A 23,931-nucleotide genomic window follows, 5' to 3' on the forward strand; every position below is an offset into this window, starting at 1 on the left:
ACATGTTGGCACAGTCCATTGATGATATCACTTTAGCACCTCCCACTAAAAACCAAATGAGTGCAGCTACAATCGGGAAAGTAAGATTTCGCCCAAATAGTGAATGCATTTCAACAGAGCAGTACCTGACTGAAGATTGTATGACGGGTTACGTACAGTAACACCTAGTGGTTAATGGATTTCCATGGTTTAAGCAGTTCTGGAGGTTGAAGTCTCGTGTCCATGTGTAAAATAAGGAAAAAAAGACCAGAATAGGAGAAATAGTTTTTTTCTCAGCACATTCTGCTCAAATTCACTGTTTGACAAACTTGTGCATTTTCACAGCTGGGGCTTTGAAACCAACACTGTAAAACATATTAGATTTAATGGGAAACAAAGCTGTATATCTGTTTTTATACCAAAACAGTCTTATCTTGTCAAACATGGCCCATTGTGGTGGTTTGACTTGCTTTGTTGCAGGGGCTTGAAGTTTGATAGGCAGGAACTCCATGCTCTGCCCAGGCTTAGATCACTCAACCCAGCAACAGACTTTTGTGAAATGAACACTGTAAAATGAACACTGGCTGCAAAACCACCAGGTGCACAAGCATGGCTGAAGTTCACCCTATCTTTTGTCACCACTTTAGGCTGTAAGGTAGTAAGTGGTTCAGAACAATAAGATCCAAGTGTAAGAAAAGGAGTCGGATTAGAATAGGAAAAACCTAGTATTTTCCCAGTAAATTCTGCTGAAATTTACTAAACGTTTTTCACATCTGGGGCTTCAGAACTGTTGGAATTCTATGCAACTGCCATTAAAGAACTCAAGAGACCATAAAGACATACCTTTTAGAATTTTATTCAGACAAAACACTCTTACAGGGCTCAACAGCAAATCAGAGGAAAAACTGTTTCATTGATTGGGACCAGACACTTATACCATTTAGTGACTTAAGTGCTGTTATATCCAGACAGTCAAAATAAGGAGAATATTTTGACGAACCAGCTTTGAAAAATACATCTACTATTTTTCTCCCACCGCAAGAGTTTCAACATTTAGTTCTGATGTAAATACATAGTGAGCCATTTTCAATTTTATTTAAAGTCACTGTTTTTAATAAAACATGAACTTGATTAAAATCAACTTGGTCAACACAAAAATAAACACATTTACAAAAACAGCTTGAACAAGAAAAACATTTCCAAGCTAATTCTGTTTCAACATAACAAAGGACAAACAGTAGCACATCTTTCTCAGAATCACAAACTAGAGGAATGATAGATGGAAAACAGGGAAGAGGGAGGCAGATGGAAGTAGTACAGGAAGCATGTTCTCTAGCTGACAGCTAATGCAGTTTCGTATGTGGTTCTTAGCAGAACTAAAAGGGAAACAAATAACTACTGTCATTTTACCACCAGGCTGTCTACATGATTAGAAAGTTAACACAGCAGTAATTTTATATCTACTTTCCATCATGCCCGGTTAAGGCCACAGCTCAAAATCAAACCTTGTGTGTGCTCCCTCCTCCCAAAAACACAATAGAAACGTCTGCCTAGAGGTATTGTCCATCTACTTTCAAACAGATGAAAGGGAATTATGCTACTAACAATTTCAGGCATTGGAACATTACAAACACAAAGACAGCAGATTAAAATATTTGCTTTAAGCAGGTGGGGCTTCCTCTTTTAGTCGTCTGTTTCAGCAACACATTGCTCGACAATCTCTCTGAGGTTGGGGTTTTCCATGGCAGCTGCTATTCGCTCCTTATCATTAATCTGTTTGTTAACTGGAGACATATACAGAAAGGTCACACTGTTTTAATGAGCAACAGCAACAATAGGAGAAGCAACAACCATCTGTTGTAAATAGTATTTTAATAGTAAATACAAAGATGATTTAATCATAGGGTGCAGGGCGGTGCAGTTGGTAGCACTCTTGCCTTGTAGCAAGAAGGTCTTGGGTTTGAATACTGACCAGGGGTCTTTCTGCAGACAATTTGTTTGTTTGCTCTCACTGGGTACTCCAGCTTCCTCCCACAGTCCAAAAACATGACCGTTAGGTTATTTGGGTTCAATAAATTGCCCTTATGTGTGCGTGCATAATTGTTTGTCCTGTGTCTCTCTGTTTTGCCCTATGACAGACTGTCCAGGGTGTACCCCGCCTCTCACTCAATGACCGTTGGAGATAGGAACCAGCACCCCAATGACTTTGTACAGACAAGCATGTAAAGACAATGGATAGATGAATTTAATCTATTAAGGGAAAAAAATCCTATCCAAATCACCCTGGTTCTATGTGAAAATGTAATTGCCTCCTAAACCCAACTAGTTGTGTCCCCCTTGGCTGCAACAACCTACAAATAGTCTTCCATACGGTTGTGGAGAAATTTTAGCCCACTCTTCTTTGAGGAATTCTTAATTAAAACGTATTTCTCTGGACTTTGATTAGGGTGGAACATACTTCACCTTAAATACTCATAACATATTTAAAGTTACTATCTTGTGGTTTTATGAAAAAATAAGACTTACTGTCTTCTTCAGTAGAATGGGTTCCTTCTAAAATATAAATTTCCAACTAAAGAGAAAAGAAAAACAAATGATCAAAAAATTGCAGGTTTCTCTGTTTTTTCTTCAGCTCTTCTCTTGAAAAATTCCATCAAGACCAAAGACGATTTAAAATGCTAGGTTGAAGTAAACACTTGGAAGGTGGTTTAAAAATACAAACAGCAAAACAAAGGAAATCCAACCTAAGGGATACAGGAATAAAAATAGACATATTTCTTTGCATACAACAAAGTGTCTTAATGTTTTAAAAATGTACTATAACATCACAAATGCTGCTCAAAAGACAAGAGAAACATATGAAATCTGTCTATTGGGCCAGGGCTGTTGTGATGCCTAAATGGCTCACGAACCTTCACACACTCACCTTGTGCTTAAAAGGCAAACACCGCTGGAGCTTCACTTGCAAGCACAGGCCTGTAGACATAACACATCTTTATCAGAAACATACAGGTCCTTCTCAAAATATTAGCATATTGTGATAAAGTTAATTATTTTCCATAATGTCATGATGAAAATTTAACATTCATATATTTTAGATTCATTGCACACTAACTGAAATATTTCAGGTCTTTTATTGTCTTAATACGGATGATTGTGGCATACAGCTCATGAAAACCCAAAATTCCTATCTCACAAAATTAGCATATTTCATCCGACCAATAAAAGAAAAGTGTTTTTAATACAAAAAACGTCAACCTTCAAATAATCATGTACAATTATGCACTCAATACTTGGTCGGGAATCCTTTGGCAGAAATGACTGCTTCAATGTGGCGTGGCATGGGGGCAATAAGCCTGTGGCACTGCTGAGGTCTTATGGAGGCCCAGGATGCTTCAATAGCGGCCTTTAGTTCATCCAGAGTGTTGGGTCTTGAGTCTCTCAACGTTCTCTTCACAATATCCCACAGATTCTCTATGGGGTTCAGGTCAGGAGAGTTGGCAGGCCAATTGAGCACAGTGATATCATGGTCAGTAAACCATTTACCAGTGGTTTTGGCACTGTGAGCAGGTGCCAGGTCGTGCTGAAAAATGAAATCTTCATCTGCTTAAAGCTTTTCAGCAGATGGAAGCATGACATGCTCCAAAATATCCTGATAGCTAGCTGCATTGACCCTGCCCTTGATAAAACACAGTGGACCAACACCAGCAGCTGACACGGCACCCCAGACCATCACTGACTGTGGGTACTTGACACTGGACTTCTGGCATTTTGGCATTTCCTTCTCCCCAGTCTTCCTCCAGACTCTGGCACCTTGATTTCCGAATGACATGCAGAATTTGCTTTCATCCGAAAAAAGTACTTTGGACCACTGAGCAACAGTCCAGTGCTGCTTCTCTGTAGCCCAGGTCAGGCGCTTCTGCCGCTGTTTCTTGGTCAAAAGTGGCTTGACCTGGGGAATGCGGCACATGTAGCCCATTTCCTGCACACGCCTGTGCACGGTGGCTCTGGATGTTTCTACTCCAGACTCAGTCCACTGCTTCCGCAGGTCCCCCAAGGTCTGGAATCGGCCCTTCTCCACAATCTTCCTCAGGGTCCGGTCACCTCTAGGCTGTTCCCAGAGTGCTGTATCAAGGCACCTCTTGTGCAGCGTTTTCTGCCACACTTTTTCCTTCCCACAGACTTCCCACTGAGGTGCCTTGATACAGCACTCTGGGAACAGCCTATTCGTTCAGAAATTTCTTTCTGTGTCTTACCCTCTTGCTTGAGGGTGTCAATAGTGGCCTTCTGGACAGCAGTCAGGTCGGCAGTCTTACCCATGATTTGGGTTTTGAGTGATGAACCAGGCTGGGAGTTTTAAAGGCCTCAGGAATCTTTTGCAGGTGTTTAGAGTTAACACGTTGATTCAGATGATTAGGTTCATAGCTCGTTTAGAGACCCTTTTAATGATATGCTAATTTTGTGAGATAGGAATTTTGGGTTTTCATGAGCTGTATGCCAAAATCATCCGTATTAAGACAATGAAAGACCTGAAATATTTCAGTTAGTGTGCAATGAATCTAAAATATATGAATGTTAAGTTTTCATCATGACATTATGGAAAATAATGAACTTTATCACAATATGCTAATATTTTGAGAAGGACCTGTATATACACACACACACACATATATATACATGGATACATACACAGAAATATATACATACACGTATATATATATATTCATTATATTCATACAGTACAAACCAACAGTTTGGACACACCTTCTCATTCAAAGAGTTGTCTATATTTTCATGACTATGAATATTGTAGCTTCACACTGAAGGCATCAAAACTATGAATTAACACATGTGGAATTATATACTGAACAAAAAAGTGTGAAACAACTGAAAATATGTCTTATATTCTAGGTTCTTCAAAGTAGCCACCATTTGCTTTGATTACTGCTCCGCACACTCTTGGCATTCTGTTGATGAGCTTCAAGAAGTAGTCACCTGAAATGGTTTTCACTTCACAGGTGTGCCCTGTCAGGTTTAATAAGTGGGATTTCAAGCCTTATAAATGGGATTGGGACCATCAGTTGTGTTGTGCAGGAGGTGTATACAGTACACAGCTGATAGTCCTACTGAATAGACTGTTAGAATTTGTATTTTGGCAAGAAAAAGTAGCTAAGTAAAGAAAAACGAGTACCCATCATTACTTTAAGAAGGTCAGTCAGTGCGAACAATTGGGAAAATTTGAAAGTGTCCCCAAGTGCAGTCGCAAAAACCATCAAGCACTACAAAGAAACTGGCTTACATGAGGACCGCCCCAGGAAAGGAAGACCAAGAGTCACCTCTGCTGCGGTGATAAGTTCATCCGAGTCACCAGCCTCAGAAATCGCAGGTTAACAGCAACTCAGATTAGAGAACAGGTCAATGCCACACAGAGTTTTGCAACCAGACACATCTCTAGAACAACTGTTAAGAGGAGACTGTGTGAATCAGGCCTTCATGGTAAAATAGCTGCTAGGAAACCACTGCTGAGGACTGGCAACAAGCAGAAGAGACTTGTTTGGGCTAAAGAACACAAGGAATGGACATTAGACCAGTGGAAATCTGTGCTTTGGTCTGATGAGTCCAAGTTTGAGATCTTTGGTTCCAACCACCGTGCCTTTGTGCGGAGCAGAAGAGGTGAACGGATGGACTCTACATCCCTGGTTCCCACCGTGAAGAATGGAGGAGGAGGTGTGATGGTGTGGAGGTGCTTTGCTGGTGACACTGTTGGGGATTTATTCAAAATTGAAGGCATACTGAACCAGCATGGCTACCACAGCATCTTGCAGCGGCATGCTATTCAATCCGGTTTGCGTTTAGTTGGACCATCATTTATTTTTCAACAGGACAATGACCCCAAACACACCTCCAGGCTGTGTAAGGGCTATTTGACCAAGAAGGAGAGTGATGGGGTGCTGCGCCAGATGACCTGGCCTCCACAGTCACCGGACATGAACCCAATCGAGATGGTTTGGGGTGAGCTGGACTGCAGAGTGAAAGTAAAAGGGCCAAAAAGTGCTAAGCATCTCTGGGAACTCCTTCAAGACTGTTGGAAAACCATTTCAGTTGACTACGTCTTGAAGCTTGTAACAGTCAGTATTTACTTCCTAGAGACGGTTGTATAGAACCACAAGGGGGCGCCTCCTCCCCTTCTCTTTTTCTTTCTCTTCTTCTTCTCTTAGTTTTTCTTCAATGTTTTTAGAGAGAGCTGGATAAGTCGTGGTGCATTGCTAACGCATGAGTTCTCTGTCATGTATGAGAAGCTTTAATAAAGAGACCGTGTGGAACCTCCTCGGTGAGTTGTGCCAAATTCTTTGGATTAATGAAGTGGATAACAGGTTACTGGCCCTCTCCAACCTCGCACCACATCATTACAATTGGTGCCCGAACATATTTTTGGACCTTCCCTCTGGACTACCGTTTTTTTCCGGCCTTAAAAAGTAACTTTCTTCCAATTTTTGTGGATGTTGATGCACCGAGGGATATACAGTTTCTACGGAGATCCCTTCATGAGCAGTGTCGGAAGGGTAGTGCAGGCAAGGGTAGTTCACGTGAACTACCCTTGCCTGCATTTTTATTGGACTCCACAGTGAGCTGTCCCTGTCGAATATTATTGTTCCCGTGTGCTGTACATATGATAATCTGCTGAGGAGGAGATATACTCGAATGACAAGGTCGCAATATATTTGTTGTTCCTGGAGGACCTGGTGAGTTTTTGACATTGTTTTTCAATAGACACTCAGTGCTGCGGACTATTTTGTGGATCTTTGTCTTTTTGCACGGCAGAGAGAAAAAAAAAAAGGATCATCAAGCCGTTTCTTTGCTGTTTACAAGCGCTTAACATTCCGTATTTGGACATTTAAACTCCTATAAGCTATCTTTTATACAGCATTATTTTTGAACAGCACTGGTGTTTCCCAAAATAAGTTTTTCTGCTTGCACAATTTTTTACTGTGGATCTATACCATTTTTGGATCCTTCCAAAAGAGTTGGAACGATAAGATGGCGTTAAAACCTGATATTCCTATTTTTAACACTATCATGGACATTGACACACTTCAATCTGTGGCACAGCATCACAGAGATTCAGCCCTCCGACAGGAGGTGAAGGAATTAAAAGACGATGTCAAACAACTAAAAGATGTCCTTCAGAACACTTTGACTCTGCAGCGGAAAATGATGGATCATCTGGACAGAATAAACTCCTGTGGGCCGGGTGACCCCCCTACACACCAGTCTCCAGTGGCCACCTCGACACCGTATGTGCCCCCATTGGAGATTGGGGGGAAACGATCAACTACCGCGTACCTTTCTCCTGGAACTCAAGAGGCCCAACATAGCTCTTTCCTACAGGCTCATTCAACTGAATTGACTAACACCACTAGGGTAATTGCTGCTGCACTACATCATGCTAAATTGGAGCCCTCAGTATTTGCTGGAGATGGTGAAGTGCATGCAGAAGAGTGGTTGCAGGCTGTGTCAACATACATGACCACTCTGAATTTGACTGATACACAGATTCTGAATGAGTTGCCCCATTTTCTACAAAAAGACCCAAGTAAGTGGTTTAATGCCTTTAATCAGTTCATGGACACACTTCTGCCAACATTTCAGGACAGTTTTTCTGCCCACTGACAACCAAGAAAGAATCCTTAGAGGCATACTCGACTGCGTCCAGACAGCTGATGAACCCCTCCCGACATTCGTAGCTCATATGCTGTGTGAGTTCAACAAGTTAAGGAGCCCACCACCTGAAGAGGAGCGTATTCAAATAATATGTAAACATTCACTTGAAAAATACAGAGTGGCGCTGTATGGCTCGCCCGTGTCTTCTGTGACTGAGTTGCTGCTAAGGGCCCTTGAATTACATGCAGTGCTGGGAGCTGATAGTCACCAGGACCTTTCAAAGATGCACTGGAAGCAACAGAGAGTTGAGCCACAATGTTATAAATGCTCACGCCCTGGATATACATATAAAACTTGTCCCAGCTGTAACCAAGATCGCATTAATAGACATGTGTCAGCTCAGTCTCATAATGAACTCCATCCTGCTACCTCTATGGACAAACCTGAAACTGGGATAGGAAATCGAGACTTCAGCCCGAGAGCAGACTCTGCACCCCCAAGGCCGTCGGAAAACTTCAAGGGGGGGGAGGACGTTTCGTCGAGGCAATCCTCCCTCCAGACATTAACTGAGCCTCACCTTTCTACAAATGAGTTCCACATTCTTGGACATGTGGAGGACAATGACTCTATAGCTCCCTGGAACACTCCATTTAAAACTAAGCTGAACTTTAATGGAACCTGCATCGAGGCAACCCTGGACACAGGCCCATCGCTTTCGGCTATACGTGCTGATCTCATTAAAGTAAATGGAGTTTGTCCACAAAAAACACATCAGTGGCAGGGGCTTCCAGTGAATCTAGCTGACAATGCTCCTTGCCTTCCTGATGGTGTGACTTGGCTGACTATTGGCTTTATGAATAAGCGTTTCGCAATCATCCAAAACCTGGCATGTAGAGTCCATCCGTTCACCTCTTCTGCGCCGCATAAAGGCACGGTGGTTGGAACTAAAGATCTCAAACTTGGACTCATCAGACCAGAGCACAGATTTCCACTGGTCTAATGTCCATTCCTTGTGTTCTTTAGCCCAAACAAGTTTCTTCTGCTTGCTGCCTCTCCTCAGCAGTGGTTTCCTAGCAGCTATTTTACCATGAAGTCTTCTCCTTTCATCTTAGGGATGGATTTTATGATGAGCGCCTCTGTAACTATCCATATTCCGACAAGGTCAGTTTTTATTGATGACAGTGCCAGTCCTGTAATGGATGAGTATGAGGACCACACTCTGGAACAGTTTCCAGTTGAACAGACTGTTATGTCTCTGGACATTTTGTCAGACACCATAGAGTCAAAGGTGGCTGAGGCTGGCCTTAAAGAAACACAGCGATCAACTCTGTATGATTTCCTTTCCCAACACAGCTCTATTTTTGATGGTCGTCTTGGACACACCACAATGGCGGAACATGTCATTGACACCGGGACTGCGAAACCCATAAACCTACCTCCCTATCGTACATCACCAACTAAAAAGCGCTTGATTGAGGAACAAGTTCAACAAATGCTGGAAGACAACATAATTGAACCATCCACTAGTCCGTGGGCTGCTCCAGTGGTGATTGTAAACAGACCTGGTTCTGATCCAAGGTTCTGTGTGGACTATAGAGGTCTGAACCAAGTGACACAAAAAGACTCCTATCCACTACCACGAATTGACGAATCCCTCAACTTTTTGGCAAGAGGAAAGTATATCTCTACTTTAGATCTGGCTCGAGGATATTGGCAAGTCTCTGTTTCAGAAGAATCCCGACAAAAGACAGCTTTTGTGTCTCACTGTGGACTTTTCCAGTTCCGTGTGCTGCCATTTGGCTTATGTAATGCACCAGCAACATTTCAGAGGCTCATGAACTCTGTACTGGCCGGTCTGATTTATAAGACTTGTGCTGTGTACCTTGATGACATTGTGGTGGCCTCTCCTACATTTGAACAGCATTTGGAAGATTTGGAGGAGGTCCTGAGCAGGTTAGAAGTGGCTGGCCTCACTATGAAACTGAAAAAGTGTCGGTTTTGTCTGAGTGAGTTCACGTTTCTGGACTATCGCATCACACCTGCTGGGATAAAGCCTGACCCAGATAATATTAAAGCTGTCGTTGATTTTCAGTCGCCATCCACAGTGAAACAGGTCAGACAGTTTCTTGGACTCACTGGCTATTATCGGCGGTTTGTTCATGACTATTCAAGGCATGCCAACCCACTTCACAAACTTATGCAAAAAGACACAGCCTTTCACTGGGATGACAAGTGTCAGCAAGCCATAAATGTTTTGAAAGAACGGATCACATCAGCGCCTGTTCTCAGATTTCCAGACGTTGGACGACTCTTCTATGTTCATGTTGATGCATGTGACCTTGGATTGGGTGCCGCTTTGATGCAAAAAGATGAGGAGAACCGAGAGATTGTGGTCTCATATGCAAGTTGTTCTCTACACAAGGCTGAAAAACCGTACTCAACCCCTGAGAAGGAATGTTTGGCTGTCATTTGGGCCTTAAAACACTTAAGACCATATGTTGAAGGCCTTAGATGGCTTATGTCCCGTCCGAACCCCTCTGGCCGGCTGGCTAGGTGGTCTCTGAGACTACAAGACTTTGACTTTTCAATAGTCCACAAACCAGGAATGCATAACGCTGTTCCTGATGCTCTGTCCAGGAATCCTTTACCAAATGTGAGTGACACACCCATTGATATTCTGCCAGAACATGCAGTTATAGGCCGTTTGGACCTCCATTCCTTACCCCCAGTGTTACTGTCAGATCGGTCACATTTGAGACAGCTACAAACGGACAACCCTGTGACAGGCCAGCCCCTCAGAGGCATGGAATCAGACTCACAAGTTCAAATGAACAAAAAAGACCAAGACCAATATGCTGTCTATGACAGTTTGCTGTACTACAAAGACCCAAAGGCTACGTGCAGTTTGCACCCGTTGAAAGGACTCAAACTTTTCACCCCAATATCTCTTCGTAGAACACTGTTGAACTACTATCATGACCATCCCACTGCTGGCCATCTTGGTGTTTATAAAACACTGATGAGACTACGACATAGGTTTTTTTGGCCTGGCATGTCAGGTGACGTTAAACGTTATGTTGCATCTTGCTCAGTCTGTCAGCTCACAAAACCAAGCCAACAAAAGCAAGCTTGTCTCATGGTCCTTATTGCGCCTCAAAAACCGTGGGAGTACACCGGAGTGGATTTTGTGGGTCCCTTGCCCTGCACTCAGTCAGGAAATGCTTATTTGCTGGTCTTTATTGACTATTTTTCTAAGTGGATTGAGGTGTGCGCAGTTAAAGAAGGCCACAGCTCAGGTTGCAGCTGGCAAGTTTTTAAGCGAAATATTTGCCAGGCATGGTAGTCCCACGTATCTCATTTCAGACAGAGGGTCCCCCTTTGTTAGTGAGTTATTTGAGCATGTTGTGTCAGCGTTAGGCTCAACTCACAGGCTAACTACAGCCTATCATCTGCAAATGAATGCAACGGAACGTGTAAATAGGACACTAAAAACTGCTAACCGTGCTTATGTGGGTGACAAACACAACATGGGACAGGTTTCTACCACAAATCTGTTTTGCACTTCGCACAGCCCCACATGATAGTACAAGTCTCAGCCCATCCATGATGTTGTATGGACGTGAGCTGGACACACCTCTTGACCTCATCACACAACCAAGCTGTGATGGCAGCTTCCTTACATTGGCTGCCAGTACATTTTAGGATTCATTTTAAAATACTTTTGTTTTTAAAGCTCTTAATGGCCTTACCCCTCCCTATCTGTCTGAGCTGTTACATTCTTACACACGTCACGTTCCCTCAGGTCAGCGGATCAGTTGTTCCTGAAGGTGCCAAAAACAAAATGCAAGATCACAGGGGACCGTGCTTTTTCTGTGGCAGCTCCCAAGCTTTGGAATGATCTTCCTTTGGGCATAAGACAGGCCTCTTCACTCACTGTTTTTAAGTCACTCCTTAAGACCCATCTTTTCTCTTTGGCGTTTGGTAAAATGTTTTTACTTGATTTATTGTGTCTGTACATTAATATGTATTTTATATTCAATCTCTTTCCATTTTGCATTGTTTTTATGATTGTGTACAGCACTTTGGTCCTTTCGGTGTATAAAGTGCTTTATAAATAAAGTTGGTATGGTATGGTATGGCATGGATGACCCGAGCTTGCCCTATCCAGAGACTCTGAAAGCCACCCTCAGGGATGCTCATCACCACGCCAGAGCTGGATTGGACCTCAGCCACAAAAGACAGAAACACTACTATGACCTGAGACACTGTCATTCTGCCTTTGAGATCGGTGATCTTGTTCGAGTTAAGTCTCACCCAAGGTCGGATGCACTGGCTAATTTTACAGCTAAACTGGCCCCACTGTTCAGAGGCCCTTTCTGTGTCAGTCAGAAATTCAGCGACGTGAACTACAGACTGATTGATGTTGGAAATGGAAAGGATGCTGGAGTTTTTCCATGTTGTGAACATGCAGCCTTTAAACACTTGGGACTCTGCCGGTTACAGAAAAGCTGGTGCAGCTGCACAAACAGATCACATGGAAAGTGACCTTGACAACAGTAAGCCTCAGAATGATGTTATTCCTGACCTCCATTCAGTTGATTCATTTTGTGACATGCCGAATGACGTTAGCCACTCACAGACCCCTGCCAATGTAGCTGACACCCACTCTGCTGTGGCTGAACCTGATTGTGCTTCAGGTTGTGCTGGACGGTACAATCTGAGAGCCTGACGTCACCCTAGGATCACGACTGGTTGGGCAGATCTTAGAGTATAAGTTTTTGTATGATGTTTAAGTGATTTTACATGCATTATGCTATGTGTCAGTTTTGAGATTAATGGCAAGTTTTCTCTGATGGGTTAGGTTGGCAGTAATTTTAGAACCATCTCCATTTCTTTTTGTGGAAATTTTTGTTGAATGTTCTTCGTGTGTTCATTGCTAGGTTTGAGTTCTTGAAAAAAAAAAAAAAAAACAATACAAAAGCAGTTCCACACTGTTTTTATATTTGTATTTTGAATAGTAAACTGGCTACATATTCTGGTTGTCCACCTATATGTATCCTGGTGTGATCCGGTACCTTTTCCCTTATGTACCTGCAGTTTTAATGTGTAGCTTTGGTAAGTTCTGTGGAGGTGTCTATGGTCGTGTACGGCTGAGGACAGCCTTTATCTACAAGGGGGCATATGTAGCAGTCAGTACTTACTTCCTAGAGACGGTTGTATAGAACCACAAGGGGCCGCCTCCTAACCTTCTCTTTTTCTTTCTCTTCTTCTGCTCTTAGTTTTTCTTCGATGTTTTTAGAGAGAGCTGGATAAGTCGTGGTGCAGTGCTAACGCATGAGTTCTCTGTCATGTATGCAAAGCTTTAATAAAGAGACCGTGTGGAACCTCCTCGGTGAGTTGTAACAAATTCTTTGGATTAAGGAAGTGGATAACAGGTTACTGGCCCTCACCAACCTCGCACCGCATCATTACAAGCTCATCAACAGAATGCCAAGAGTGTGCGGAGCAGTAATCAAAGCAAAAAGTGACTACTTTGAAGAACCTAGAATGAGATATATTTTCAGTTGTTTCACGCTTTTTTGTTCAGTATATAATTCCAAGTGTGTTAATTCATAGTTTTGATGCCTTCAGTGTGAAGCTACAATATTCATAGTCATGAAAATAAAGAAAACTCTTGAATGAGGTGTCTCCAAACTTTTGGTGTGTACTGTGTGTGTATATATATATATATATATATATATATATATATATATATATATATATATATATATATATATATACACACTGCTCAAAAAAATAAAGGGAACACTTAAACAACACAATATAACTCCAAGTAAATCAAACTTCTGTGAAATCAAACTGTCCACTTAGGAAGCAACACTGATTGACAACCAATTTCACACCTGTTGTGCAAATGGAATAGACAACAGGGGGAAATCTTTGGCGATTAGCAAGACACACTCAATAAAGGAGTGGTTCTGCAGGTGAGGACCAAAGACCACTTCTCAGTACCTATGCTTTCTGGCTGATGTTTTGGTCACTTTTGAATGTTGGTGGTGCTTTCACAATCGTGGTAGCATGAGACGGACTCTACAACCCACACAAGTGGCTCAGGTAGCGCAGCTCATCCAGGAAGGCACATCAATGCGAGCTGTGACGAGAAGGTTTGCTGTGTCTGTCAGCGTAGCGTCCAGAGCCTGGAGGCGCTACCAGGAGACAGGCCAGTACACCAGGAGACGTGGAGGACGGCGTAGGAGGGCAACAACCCAGCAGCAGGACCGCTACCTCCACCTTTGTGCAAGGAGGAACAGGAGGAGCCCTGCAAAATGACCTCCAGCCGGCCACAAATGTGCATGTGTCTGCACAAATGGTTAGAAACCGACTACATGAGGATGGTATGAGGGCCCGACGTCCACAAATGGGGGTTGTGCTCACAGCCCAACACCGTGCAGGACACTTGGCATTTGCCAGAGAACACCAGGATTGGCAAATTCGCCACTGGCGCCCTGCGCTCTTCACAGATGAAAGCAGGACACCGTGGAGAGCGATCTGCTGCCTGCAACATCCTTCAGCATGACCGGTTTGGCAGTGGGTCAGTGATGGTGTGAAGTGGCATTTCTTTGGAGTACCACATGGCCCTTCATGTACCCGCCAGAGGTAGCCTGACTGCCATTAGGTACCAAGATGAGATCCTCAGAACCCCTGTGAGACCATATGCTGGTGCGGGTGGCCCTGGGTTCCTCCTAATGCAGGAAAATGCTAGACCTCATGTGGCTGGAGTGTGTCAGCAGTTCCTGCAAGATGAAGACATTGAAGCTATGGACTGGCCCGCCTAGACCCCAGACCTGAATCCGATTGAGCACATCTGGGACATCATGTCTCGCTCCATCCACCAACGTCACGTTGCAGCACAGACTGTCCAGGAGTTGGCGGAAAGTTTATATATATACAGGGGTTGGACAATGAAACTGAAACACCTGTCATTTTAGTGTGGGAGGTTTCATGGCTAAATTGGACCAGCCTGGTAGCCAGTCTTCATTGATTACACATTGCACCAGTAAGAGCAGAGTGTGAAGGTTCAATTAGCAGGGTAAGAGCACAGTTTTGCTCAAAATATTGAAATGCACACAACATTCTGGGTGACATACCAGAGTTCAAAAGAGGACAAATTGTTGGTGCACGTCTTGCTGGCGCATCTGTGACCAAGACAGCAAGTCTTTGTGATGTATCAAGAGCCCCGGTATCCAGGGTAATGTCAGCATACCACCAAGAAGGACGAACCACATCCAACAGGATTAACTGTGGACGCAAGAGGAAGCTGTCTGAAAGGGATGTTCGGGTGCTAACCCGGATTGTATCCAAAAAACATAAAACCACGGCTGCCCAAATCACGGCAGAATTAAATGTGCACCTCACCTCTTCTGTTTCCACCAGAACTGTCCGTCGGGAGCTCCACAGGGTCAATATACACGGCCGGGCTGCTATAGCCAAACCTTTGGTCACTCATGTCAATGCCAAACGTCGGTTTCAATGGTGTAAGGAGCGCAAATCTTGGGCTGTGGACAATGTGAAACATGTATTGTTCTCTGATGAGTCCACCTTTACTGTTTTCCTCACATCCGGGAGAGTTATGGTGTGGAGAAGCCCCATAGAAGTGTACCACACAGACTGTTGCATGCCCAGAGTGAAGCATGGGGGTGGATCAGTGATGATTTGGGATGCCATATCATGGCATTCCCTTGGCCCTATACTTGTGCTAGATGGGCACGTGTCACTGCCAAGGACTACCAAACCATTCTTGAGGACCATGTGCATCCAATGGTTCAAACATTGTATCCTGAAGGTGGTGCCGTGTATCAGGATGACAATGCACCAATACACACAGCAAGACTGGTGAAAGATTGGTTTGATGAACATGAAAGTGAAGTTGAACATCTCCCATGGCCTGCACAGTCACTAGATCTAAATATTATTGAGCCACTTTGGGGTGTTTTGGAGGAGCGAGTCAGGAAACGTTTTCCTCCACCAGTATCACGTAGTGACCTGGCCACTATCCTGCAAGAAGAATGGCTTAAAATCCTACTGACCACTGTGCAGGACTTGTATATATCATTCCCAAGACAAATTGATGCTGTATTGGCCACAAAAGGAGGCCCTACACCATACTAATAAATCATTGTGGTCTAAAACCAGGTGTTTCAGTTTCATTGTCCAACCCCTGTGTGTGATATATATATATATATATATATATATATCTCCAGAGTGGTTCGAGCTGATAGAAAGGCAACAGTAAGTCAAATAACCACTCGTTACAACCAAGACATGCAGAAGAGCATCTCTGAATGGACAACACATCGAACCTTGAGGCGGATGCGCTACAGCAGCAGAAGATCACAACGGGTACCACTCCTGTCAGCTAAGAACAGGAAACTGAGGCTACAATTCACAGGCTCACCAAATTGGACAATAGAAGATTGGAAAAACATTGTCTGGTCTGATGAGTTTCAATTACTGCTGTGACATTCGGATGGAAGGGTCAGAATTTGGCGTCAACAACATGAAAGCATGGATCCATCCTGCCTTGTATCAATGGTTCAGGCTGGTGGTGGTGGTGTAATGGTGTGGGGGATGTTTTCTTAGCACACTTTGGGACACTTAGTACCAATTGAGCATCGTGTCAACGCTACAGCCTACCTGAGTATTGTTGCTGACCATGTCCATTCCTTTATGACCACAGTGTACCAATCTTCTGATGGTTACTTCCAGCAGGATAACGCACCATGTTATAAAGCACAAATCATCCCAGACTGGTGTTTTGAACATGACAATGAGTTCACTGTACTCAAATGGCCTCCACAGTCACCAGATCTCAATCCAATAGAGCACCTTTTGGGATGTGGTGGAACGGGAGATTCGCATCATGGATGTGTAGCCGACAGATCTGCAGCATCTGTGTGATGCTATCATGTCAAAATGGACCAAACTCTCTGAGGAATGTTTCCAGTACCTTGTTGAATCTATGCCACGAAGGATTATGGCAGTTCTGAAGGCAAAAGGGGTCCTTTATTAGGGGCCATCCGGTCCCTGTACAAGCGGAGCAGAAGTTTGGTCCGCATTGCCGGCACTAAGTCGGACCTGTTCCCGGTGCATGTTGGACTCCGGCAGGGCTGCCCTTTGTCACCGGTTCTGTTCATAACTTTTATAGACAGAATTTCTAGGCACAGCCAAGGGCTAGAAGGAGTCTGGTTTGGGAGCCAGTGGATTTCGTCTCTTCTTTTTGCAAATGATGTGGTCCTGCTCGCCCCCTCTGGCCATGACGTACAGCATGCACTGCGGCGGTTTGCAGCCGAGTGTGAAGCGGCTGGGATGAAGATCAGCTTCTCCAATCCTGAGGCCATGCTTCTAGACCGGAAAAGGGTGGCTTGTCCTCTTCAGGTCAGTTCCTGCCTCAAGTGGAGGAGTTTAAGTATCTCCGGGTGTTGTTCACGAGTGAGGGAAGAATGGAGCGGGAGATTGACAGACGGATCGTTGTGGCTGCCGCAGTAAAGGGGCACTATGCTGGTCCGTCGTTGTGAAGAGAGAGCTGAGCCAAAAAGTGAAGCTCTCGATTTACCGGTTGGTCTAAGTTCCTACCCTCACCTATGGCCATGAACTTTGGGTCATGACCGAAAGAACGAGATCCTGGATACAAGCGGCTGAAATGAGCCTCCTCCATAGGGTGGGTGGGCACTCAATTAGAGATAGGGTGAGGAGCTCAGCCATCTGGGAGGGGCTCGGAGTAGAGCCGCTGCTCCTCCACATCGAGAGGAGCCAGTTGAGGTGGCTCGAGCATCTTTACCGGATGCCTCCAGGACGCCTTCCTCTGGAAGTGTTCCAGGTACGTCCCACCGGGAGGAGGCCAAGGGGACAGCCCAGAACACGCTGTAAAGACTATCTCTCATATATACACATACATATATATTATCATATCATATTTGATTCCCGGCTGGGGCTCTTTCTGCATGGAGTTTGCATGTTCTCCCCGTGCATGCAATCAGATTTATTAACCAATGGAGGCCTGGGTTTGGAGTCACACGCAAAATTAAAGTGGAAAAACCCTACAGGCTGATCCAACTTTGATGTAATGTCCTTAAAACAAGTCAAAATGAGGCTCAGTAATGTGTGTGGCCTCCAAGTGCCTGTATGACCTCCCTACAACACCTGGGCATGCTCCTGATGAGACGGCAGATGGTCTCCTGAGGGATCTTCTCCCAGACCTGGACTAAAGCATCCGCCAACTCCTGGACAGTCTGTGGTGCAATGTGACGTAGGTGGATGGAGCGAGACATGATGTACCAGATGTGCTCAATCGGATTCAGGTCTGGGGAACGGGCAGGCCAGTTCATAGCTTCAATGTCCTCATCTTGCAGGAACTGCTGACACACTACAGCAACATGAGGTCTAGCGTTGTCCTGCATTAGGAGGAGCCCAGGGCCAACCGCACCAGGATATGGTCTCACAAGGGGTCTAAGGATCTCATCTCGGTACCTAATGGCAGTCAGGCTACCTCTGGCGAGCACATGGAGGGCCAAATATATATATATATATACACACACACACACATACATATATATACATGCATACACACACATCTCCAGTTGGTATATGATTGTTCATTAATGTGCACTGTCCCAATCAAATAAATAAATAAATAGAAGTTAACTACACAAAGCAAGCGACTGTCCATGGCCACAACACGCTCATTATTCGTTCAGTCTTTTTAAATATAAAATGTGACCAGAGTTATCCATCAACTGTTTCGGGTGGGTTTAGGGGAGACTATATGTTATCAGCAGACTAACTCACCGATAAGAGTAGCCAGGGAGCAGTGAGGGACGGTCGGAGAGAACTTGATTATAATGAGGTACTCATCCTCACTGAACTCCTGAAGCTCCACACATTTTTCTGTCACCACCTCCAGCTCCTCCAGGGTGTTTGGCTTCTCTGGGTCTCGGATCGATCGAATCACGTCTGATGGATGGCAGGAAGGTTACCTTACAAGCTTGAAATCTCTTATTAACATCTAACATGACTTTAAAACAAACAAGAAATTCAGTGCTGTGAATATTTTGATATTGATATTTTGAGCCATCCATTCCCTTAGCTCTCAGCAGTCATGACTTTATGGGATTCTTCTTAAATAAAATTTATTCTATTAAAAAGAAAATCTTTGACATACTCCCAAAGATGACTACTTCATCCTCAGCAAGTGAGACAACATTGGAAGTAACTGCAGAACCTGATTTGTGTTTGGACTGTTTTGATCCTGTGAAGCTTCCTGAGTTATCAGAAATATTAGCTTCATCTAAACCTTCAACTTGTATGTTAGACCCAATCCCAACCAAATTATTTAAGGAAGTGCTCCCTCTGATTACCAGCCCCATTTTAGATATGATTAATCTATCCTTAGTAAATGGATATATACCACAGGCTTTTAAGGTAGCTGTAATTAAACCTTTGCTTAAGAATCCTTCGCTTGATCGAGATGACTTGAAAAATTACAGACCTATATCCAATCTTTCATTCTTACCTAAAATTCTTGAGAAAATAGTTACTAATCAAATGTGTGAGCATTTACACAGCAATGACCTGTTTGAAGAGTTTCAGTGAGGCTTCAGAGCTCATCATAGCACTGAAACAGCTTTTCTGAAAGTCACTAATGATATTCGTATGGCCTCAGATAATGGACTTGTGTCTGTACTTGTCCTCTTAGATCTCAGTGCTGCATTTGATACAGTCGATCACAACATTCTCTTAGAAAGGCTGGAATATTCTGTAGGGATCAGGGGAACAGCGATAGGCTGGTTTAAATCTTATCTGTCTGACAGATTCCAGTTTGTTCATGTAAATCATAAATCATCTTCAATCTCCAGGGTTAATTGTGGAGTACCACAGGGTTCAGTACTTGGGCCAATTCTCTTTACTATATATATGCTTCCAATAGGTAAAATTATCAGGCAGCATAGGATAGATTTTCACTGTTATGCTGATGATACTCAGCTTTACTTATCCATGAATCCTGATGAACCCAACCAGTTAGATAGACTACAAGCATGTCTTGAAGACATAAATACTTGGATGGCTTTAAATTTTCTTCTTCTAAATTCAGACAAGACAGAAGTTGCCGTCTTTGGACAGGAGTATTTAAAAAAAAAAACTGCTTAGTCAATCACTTAACCTGGATGGCATTAAATTGACCTCCAATAATAAAGTAAAGAACCTTGGTGTTATTTTTTACCAGGACATGTCATTCAATCCCATATTAAACAGGTTTCTCGGATTTCCTTCCTTCATCTCCGGAACATTGCCAAGATTAGAAATATCCTATCCAGGAGTGACGCTGAAAAACTAGTCCATGCATTTGTTACTTCAAGGCTGGACTATTCTAATTCGTTACTATCAGGATGTCCACAAAATGCAGTTAAAAGCCTTCAGCTGATTCAAAATGCTGCAGCAAGAGTTCTGATGAAAATTAAAAAGAGAGATCATATTCCCCCTACTTTAGCTTCCCTTCATTGGCTCCCTGTTAAATCTAGAATAGAATTTAAAATTCTCCTCCGCACATATAAAGCCCTTAATGATCTAGCTCCATCATACATCAGAGATCTGATTGTTCTATACGTTCCTAACAGAGCACTTCGTTCTCAGACTGCAGGTTTACTGGTGGTTCATAGAGTCTCTAGAAGTAGAATGGGAGGCAGATCCTTTAGTTATCAGGCTCCTCTCCTGTAGAACCAGCTCCTAGTTTTAGTTCGTGAGGCAGACACCCTGTCTACTTTTAAGACTAGGCTTAAAACTTTCCTTTTTGATAAAGCTTATAGTTGTGTGGCGTAGGTTATCCTAAGCCTTCTCTGTAGTTATGCGGCTATAGGCTTAGGCTGCTGGAGGACATAATAACCACTTTCACCCTCTTCGCTACATTCTCACACTACTCTCCAATTTTGCATTATTTGCTGTTATTTCAGTTTTTAACTTTATGTTCTCTCTCTTTTCTCTTCCTAGAAGCTACACCTGGCCTGACTCTGTGTCTACCTGTGACACCTTTCTGGAGAGGGGCATCGTCCGAGCTTCTGCAGGCAACAACTTAATTAATGCTCACCTTCTACAGATGATCCACATGGCCCTGTCTTTAAGTGTTTAACCCTTTCTCTCTCCTAGACATGGCAATTGACTGAGCTTTACTGTAACTAATTATATGTGCTCTCTTTCAGACTCTAACCTTGAAAACTGGCTCAGAGTTTATCTGTTCTTTCTTTCTAGGTGAAACGACTAAAGGAGCTACATCCATTAACATTTACTTTTCCTTCCCATAGAAAGTACTTCTGGATCAGTGCTTCTGTATTCTTTGTGTGTCTCTGCTCTGTTCTCTCAAACCCCCAGTCGGTCGTGACAGATGGCCACTCACACTGAGCCTGGTTCTGCTGGAGGTTTCTTCCTGTTAAAAGGGAGTTTTTCCTCTCCACTGTCGCTACATGCATGCTCAGTATGAGGGATTGCTGCAAAGTAAACGCCAGTGACTGTCCACTGTCTCTACAAGCTCATCTGGGAGGAGGGAATGCTGCAAGTCACTGACTGGATGCAATCTGCTGGGTTTCCTTAGATAGAAAAACTTTTTATCCAATTTGAATAAATAACTGAATCTGACTGCACTGTTCAATGATTAGGATTAATTGGAATGTATGAACCTGACTGTTGTGAAGAGCATCGAGACGACATGTGTTGTGAATTGGTGCTATATAAATAACCTAAATTGAATTGATTATTTGTACCTTAAAAATATCTGCTGTTCTTTGTTATTGTCACATTTAAATGTTCAAGAGATTATTTGAATTTTTTGAAATAGTGCATTATCCTGCTGAATGAAGCCATAAGAAGACTTGTACACTGCGGTCATAAAGGGATGGGCAAATTCAGCATCTATATCAGGTAGATTTTGGCATCTAAACAATGTCCGCTGTTAAGGGGCCAATAGTGTATCAAGAAAATATGACCCAATCCATTACACCAACCCCGATTAATGGAACCATGCTTTCATGTTCTTTACACCAAATTTTGACCCTACCATCTGAATGTTACAGCCAAAACTGGAACCTATCGGATACGGCAACTGTTTTCCAATCTGTTATTGTCCAGTTTTGTTGAACCTGTGTGAATTGTTGCATCTGTTTCCTGTTCTTAGCTGACAGGAGGATTGAAATCTGCTGTGGTCTTCTGCTGCTGTTGCTCATCTGCTTCAAGGTTTGATGTGTTATGGATGTAGAGATGGTATTCTGTATACCTTGGTGGTAAAAAGTAGTTACAAAAGCAAATTCTGGCCATCTATTATATCAGATAAGACTGCTTTTTCTCCTCTGTCAACAAAACATTTTTTTTCTTTTTCAGATCATTTCCTGTAAACCTGAGACATGTTTGAGAATAAAAATCTCAGCAGATCAGCAGTTTCCAAAATAATCAGACCAGCCTTTCCAGTTGTTCAAAATTACATAAATCTCCTATCTTCCCATTCCCGTTTCCTATGTGTGAACCTTTTCTATGCATCCCGTATGTTTGTGGAAACTGTTGTTCACTTAACTTTGAGATGTTTGTATATGAGATCCTTAAAATTTAAAGTTTTAACAAGTTTAAATCAGTGGCTTAGTTTGGTTTCCCTTCCCAATAGGGTGGAAGCGTTAACATAGAGCAGAAAAAGGCTGACTGCAGTTGCAAAGTGTTTTGAAATCTAAGGTTTTAAAAACACAGAAATTGTCTATTAGCCGGTAGGAAGCGATAGAACCGTAGCGACCACTGATTGTAATATATGCTAGTCACTGAGTTACACCTGAACATTTCGATTCCAGTGTGATAGATTAACTGGTGGCATTGATTTCAGCTGGTTCACAAATATGCCTAACACATTTATTTCCAAAGTGTAGGTGTAGATGCAATACTACAGCAATGAAATTCTTTCTAGTGAGTGTTTCTTAAGATCTTTAAAGATGTGTTACAGAATCAGACTGTATTTTGCCATGATTTGTAGTTCTAAGTCGAACACGCATTGTTTATTTCCTGATTCGGTAAAGGGTCCTGGAATCCCAAGCCTATAGGAGCATCTGCGTCTGCACACAAGATAATGTCGGCCTCCAGTTAATCTATAACACCACACATTGACTTACCGTACACGTCTAACGCTTTCTCCTCCATCGTCTTGGTGCTCATACCATTCCTGCTGAGTTCGGACAACTGGAAAACCTTTGTGACAGCTGATGACACAAGGCTGAACACTATTTCCATTGTTTCGAAAGCCCCATAACATGTGAAAAGCTCTCAAGAGACGAGCGACTATGATAGTGAAACACAGCTCTTCTTCTTTTGTATAGTTGCGGTTACCAAAATCTATGTGGAGCGTTGCCGCCACCAACTGGTGAGGAGTATGGGTCAGAATGGCAACTTTTCTTGAAGTATGTTCAAAATACGTCAATAACAAAGGAAACCTACGCTCGTCCATCTTATCCCCAAATTTACCCCCGTAAGGCGAAGGCGTACGTACTGACATACGTCAACTCGCGTTTTCCCATCAAATACTGCTCCCTGCATCTCCTTACCTCCCAAGCGGCAAAAAAGCGCGTGCTTGTTTCAGGCTCGTAACCGGCGCTAGATAGATTGTCCGGGGGCTACCGCACCCTGCTGGCGGTCAGACGCCTCGGGAGAAACAGCAAGCTTAATTTGTGGCAGTGGCAGGCAGAACTGGCAGTTCCGAGATGCCACCGGAACTGCCACAGCCTGGCGCAGGGTGGCAGGGGATTCCGCAAGGATGCCAGAAGGTGCCAGACTGGCCGTAAAAGCTTGCCAATGCGGTTGCCGCTGTTTTTGTGGAAGCTGATGCTGGTTATCGGCAAATGGGATGTCGTTGTTATAGCCTTTTACCTTTAAATAATGATGTCATTATTGATTATTATTTAATAAACAGCTTTAGACACATAGCATAAGGTGTTGTATTTACTTGAAAATAAATAGCACTATGTGTATGTGTGACGTGCTGAAAGGATGACGAAGATTTATTGCACAAACAGCCGGTTTATTATAGAGCATGAGCGGCTATTCTGAATTGTCACTCACAGAAAATTATAAATAAATCCTTAAAAACACGCTGGATGTCCCAGGCCATAAGGCTGTCACGAGGGTGCCACAGGGTGCCAGTGGATGCCAGAATGTGCCAGGAGCTGCCAGAGGATGCCACAGGGTGCCAGGGGATGCCACAGGGTGCCAGAGGAT

At 43.3% G+C, this 23,931-nt stretch overlaps 1 protein-coding gene across 1 annotated transcript; it reads right to left on the reverse strand.

Moving 5' to 3' along the window:
- Positions 1 to 819: 819 nt before the first annotated feature.
- On the reverse strand, positions 820 to 23,252 carry ciao2a (cytosolic iron-sulfur assembly component 2A). The gene is made up of 5 exons (XM_047380939.1): positions 22,833 to 23,252; positions 18,487 to 18,651; positions 2,906 to 2,955; positions 2,506 to 2,551; positions 820 to 1,763 (listed from the first exon to the last, which is right to left on the reverse strand). Exons 1-5 carry the CDS (start codon positions 22,948 to 22,950, stop codon positions 1,663 to 1,665), a joined length of 480 nt encoding a protein of 159 aa, XP_047236895.1. The 5' UTR covers positions 22,951 to 23,252; the 3' UTR covers positions 820 to 1,662.
- Positions 23,253 to 23,931: the final 679 nt, after the last annotated feature.

Source organism: Girardinichthys multiradiatus, chromosome 2, assembly GCF_021462225.1.
Source record: "Girardinichthys multiradiatus isolate DD_20200921_A chromosome 2, DD_fGirMul_XY1, whole genome shotgun sequence".
NCBI lineage: Eukaryota > Metazoa > Chordata > Actinopteri > Cyprinodontiformes > Goodeidae > Girardinichthys > Girardinichthys multiradiatus.

What these genes read in the sequence shown, in the direction of transcription:
- ciao2a (XM_047380939.1), bottom strand. Translation starts at nt 22,950, where the DNA reads ATGGAAATAGTGTTCAGCCTTGTGTCATCAGCTGTCACAAAGGTTTTC. An exon ending in CTCCCTGGCTACTCTTATCG is followed by an intron (nt 2,956 to 18,486) that starts GTGAGTTAGTCT and finishes TTATGTCTACAG; the next exon opens with GCCTGTGCTTGCAAGTGAAG. An exon ending in CCATTCTACTGAAGAAGACA is followed by an intron (nt 1,764 to 2,505) that starts GTAAGTCTTATT and finishes ATATGTCTCCAG; the next exon opens with TTAACAAACAGATTAATGAT.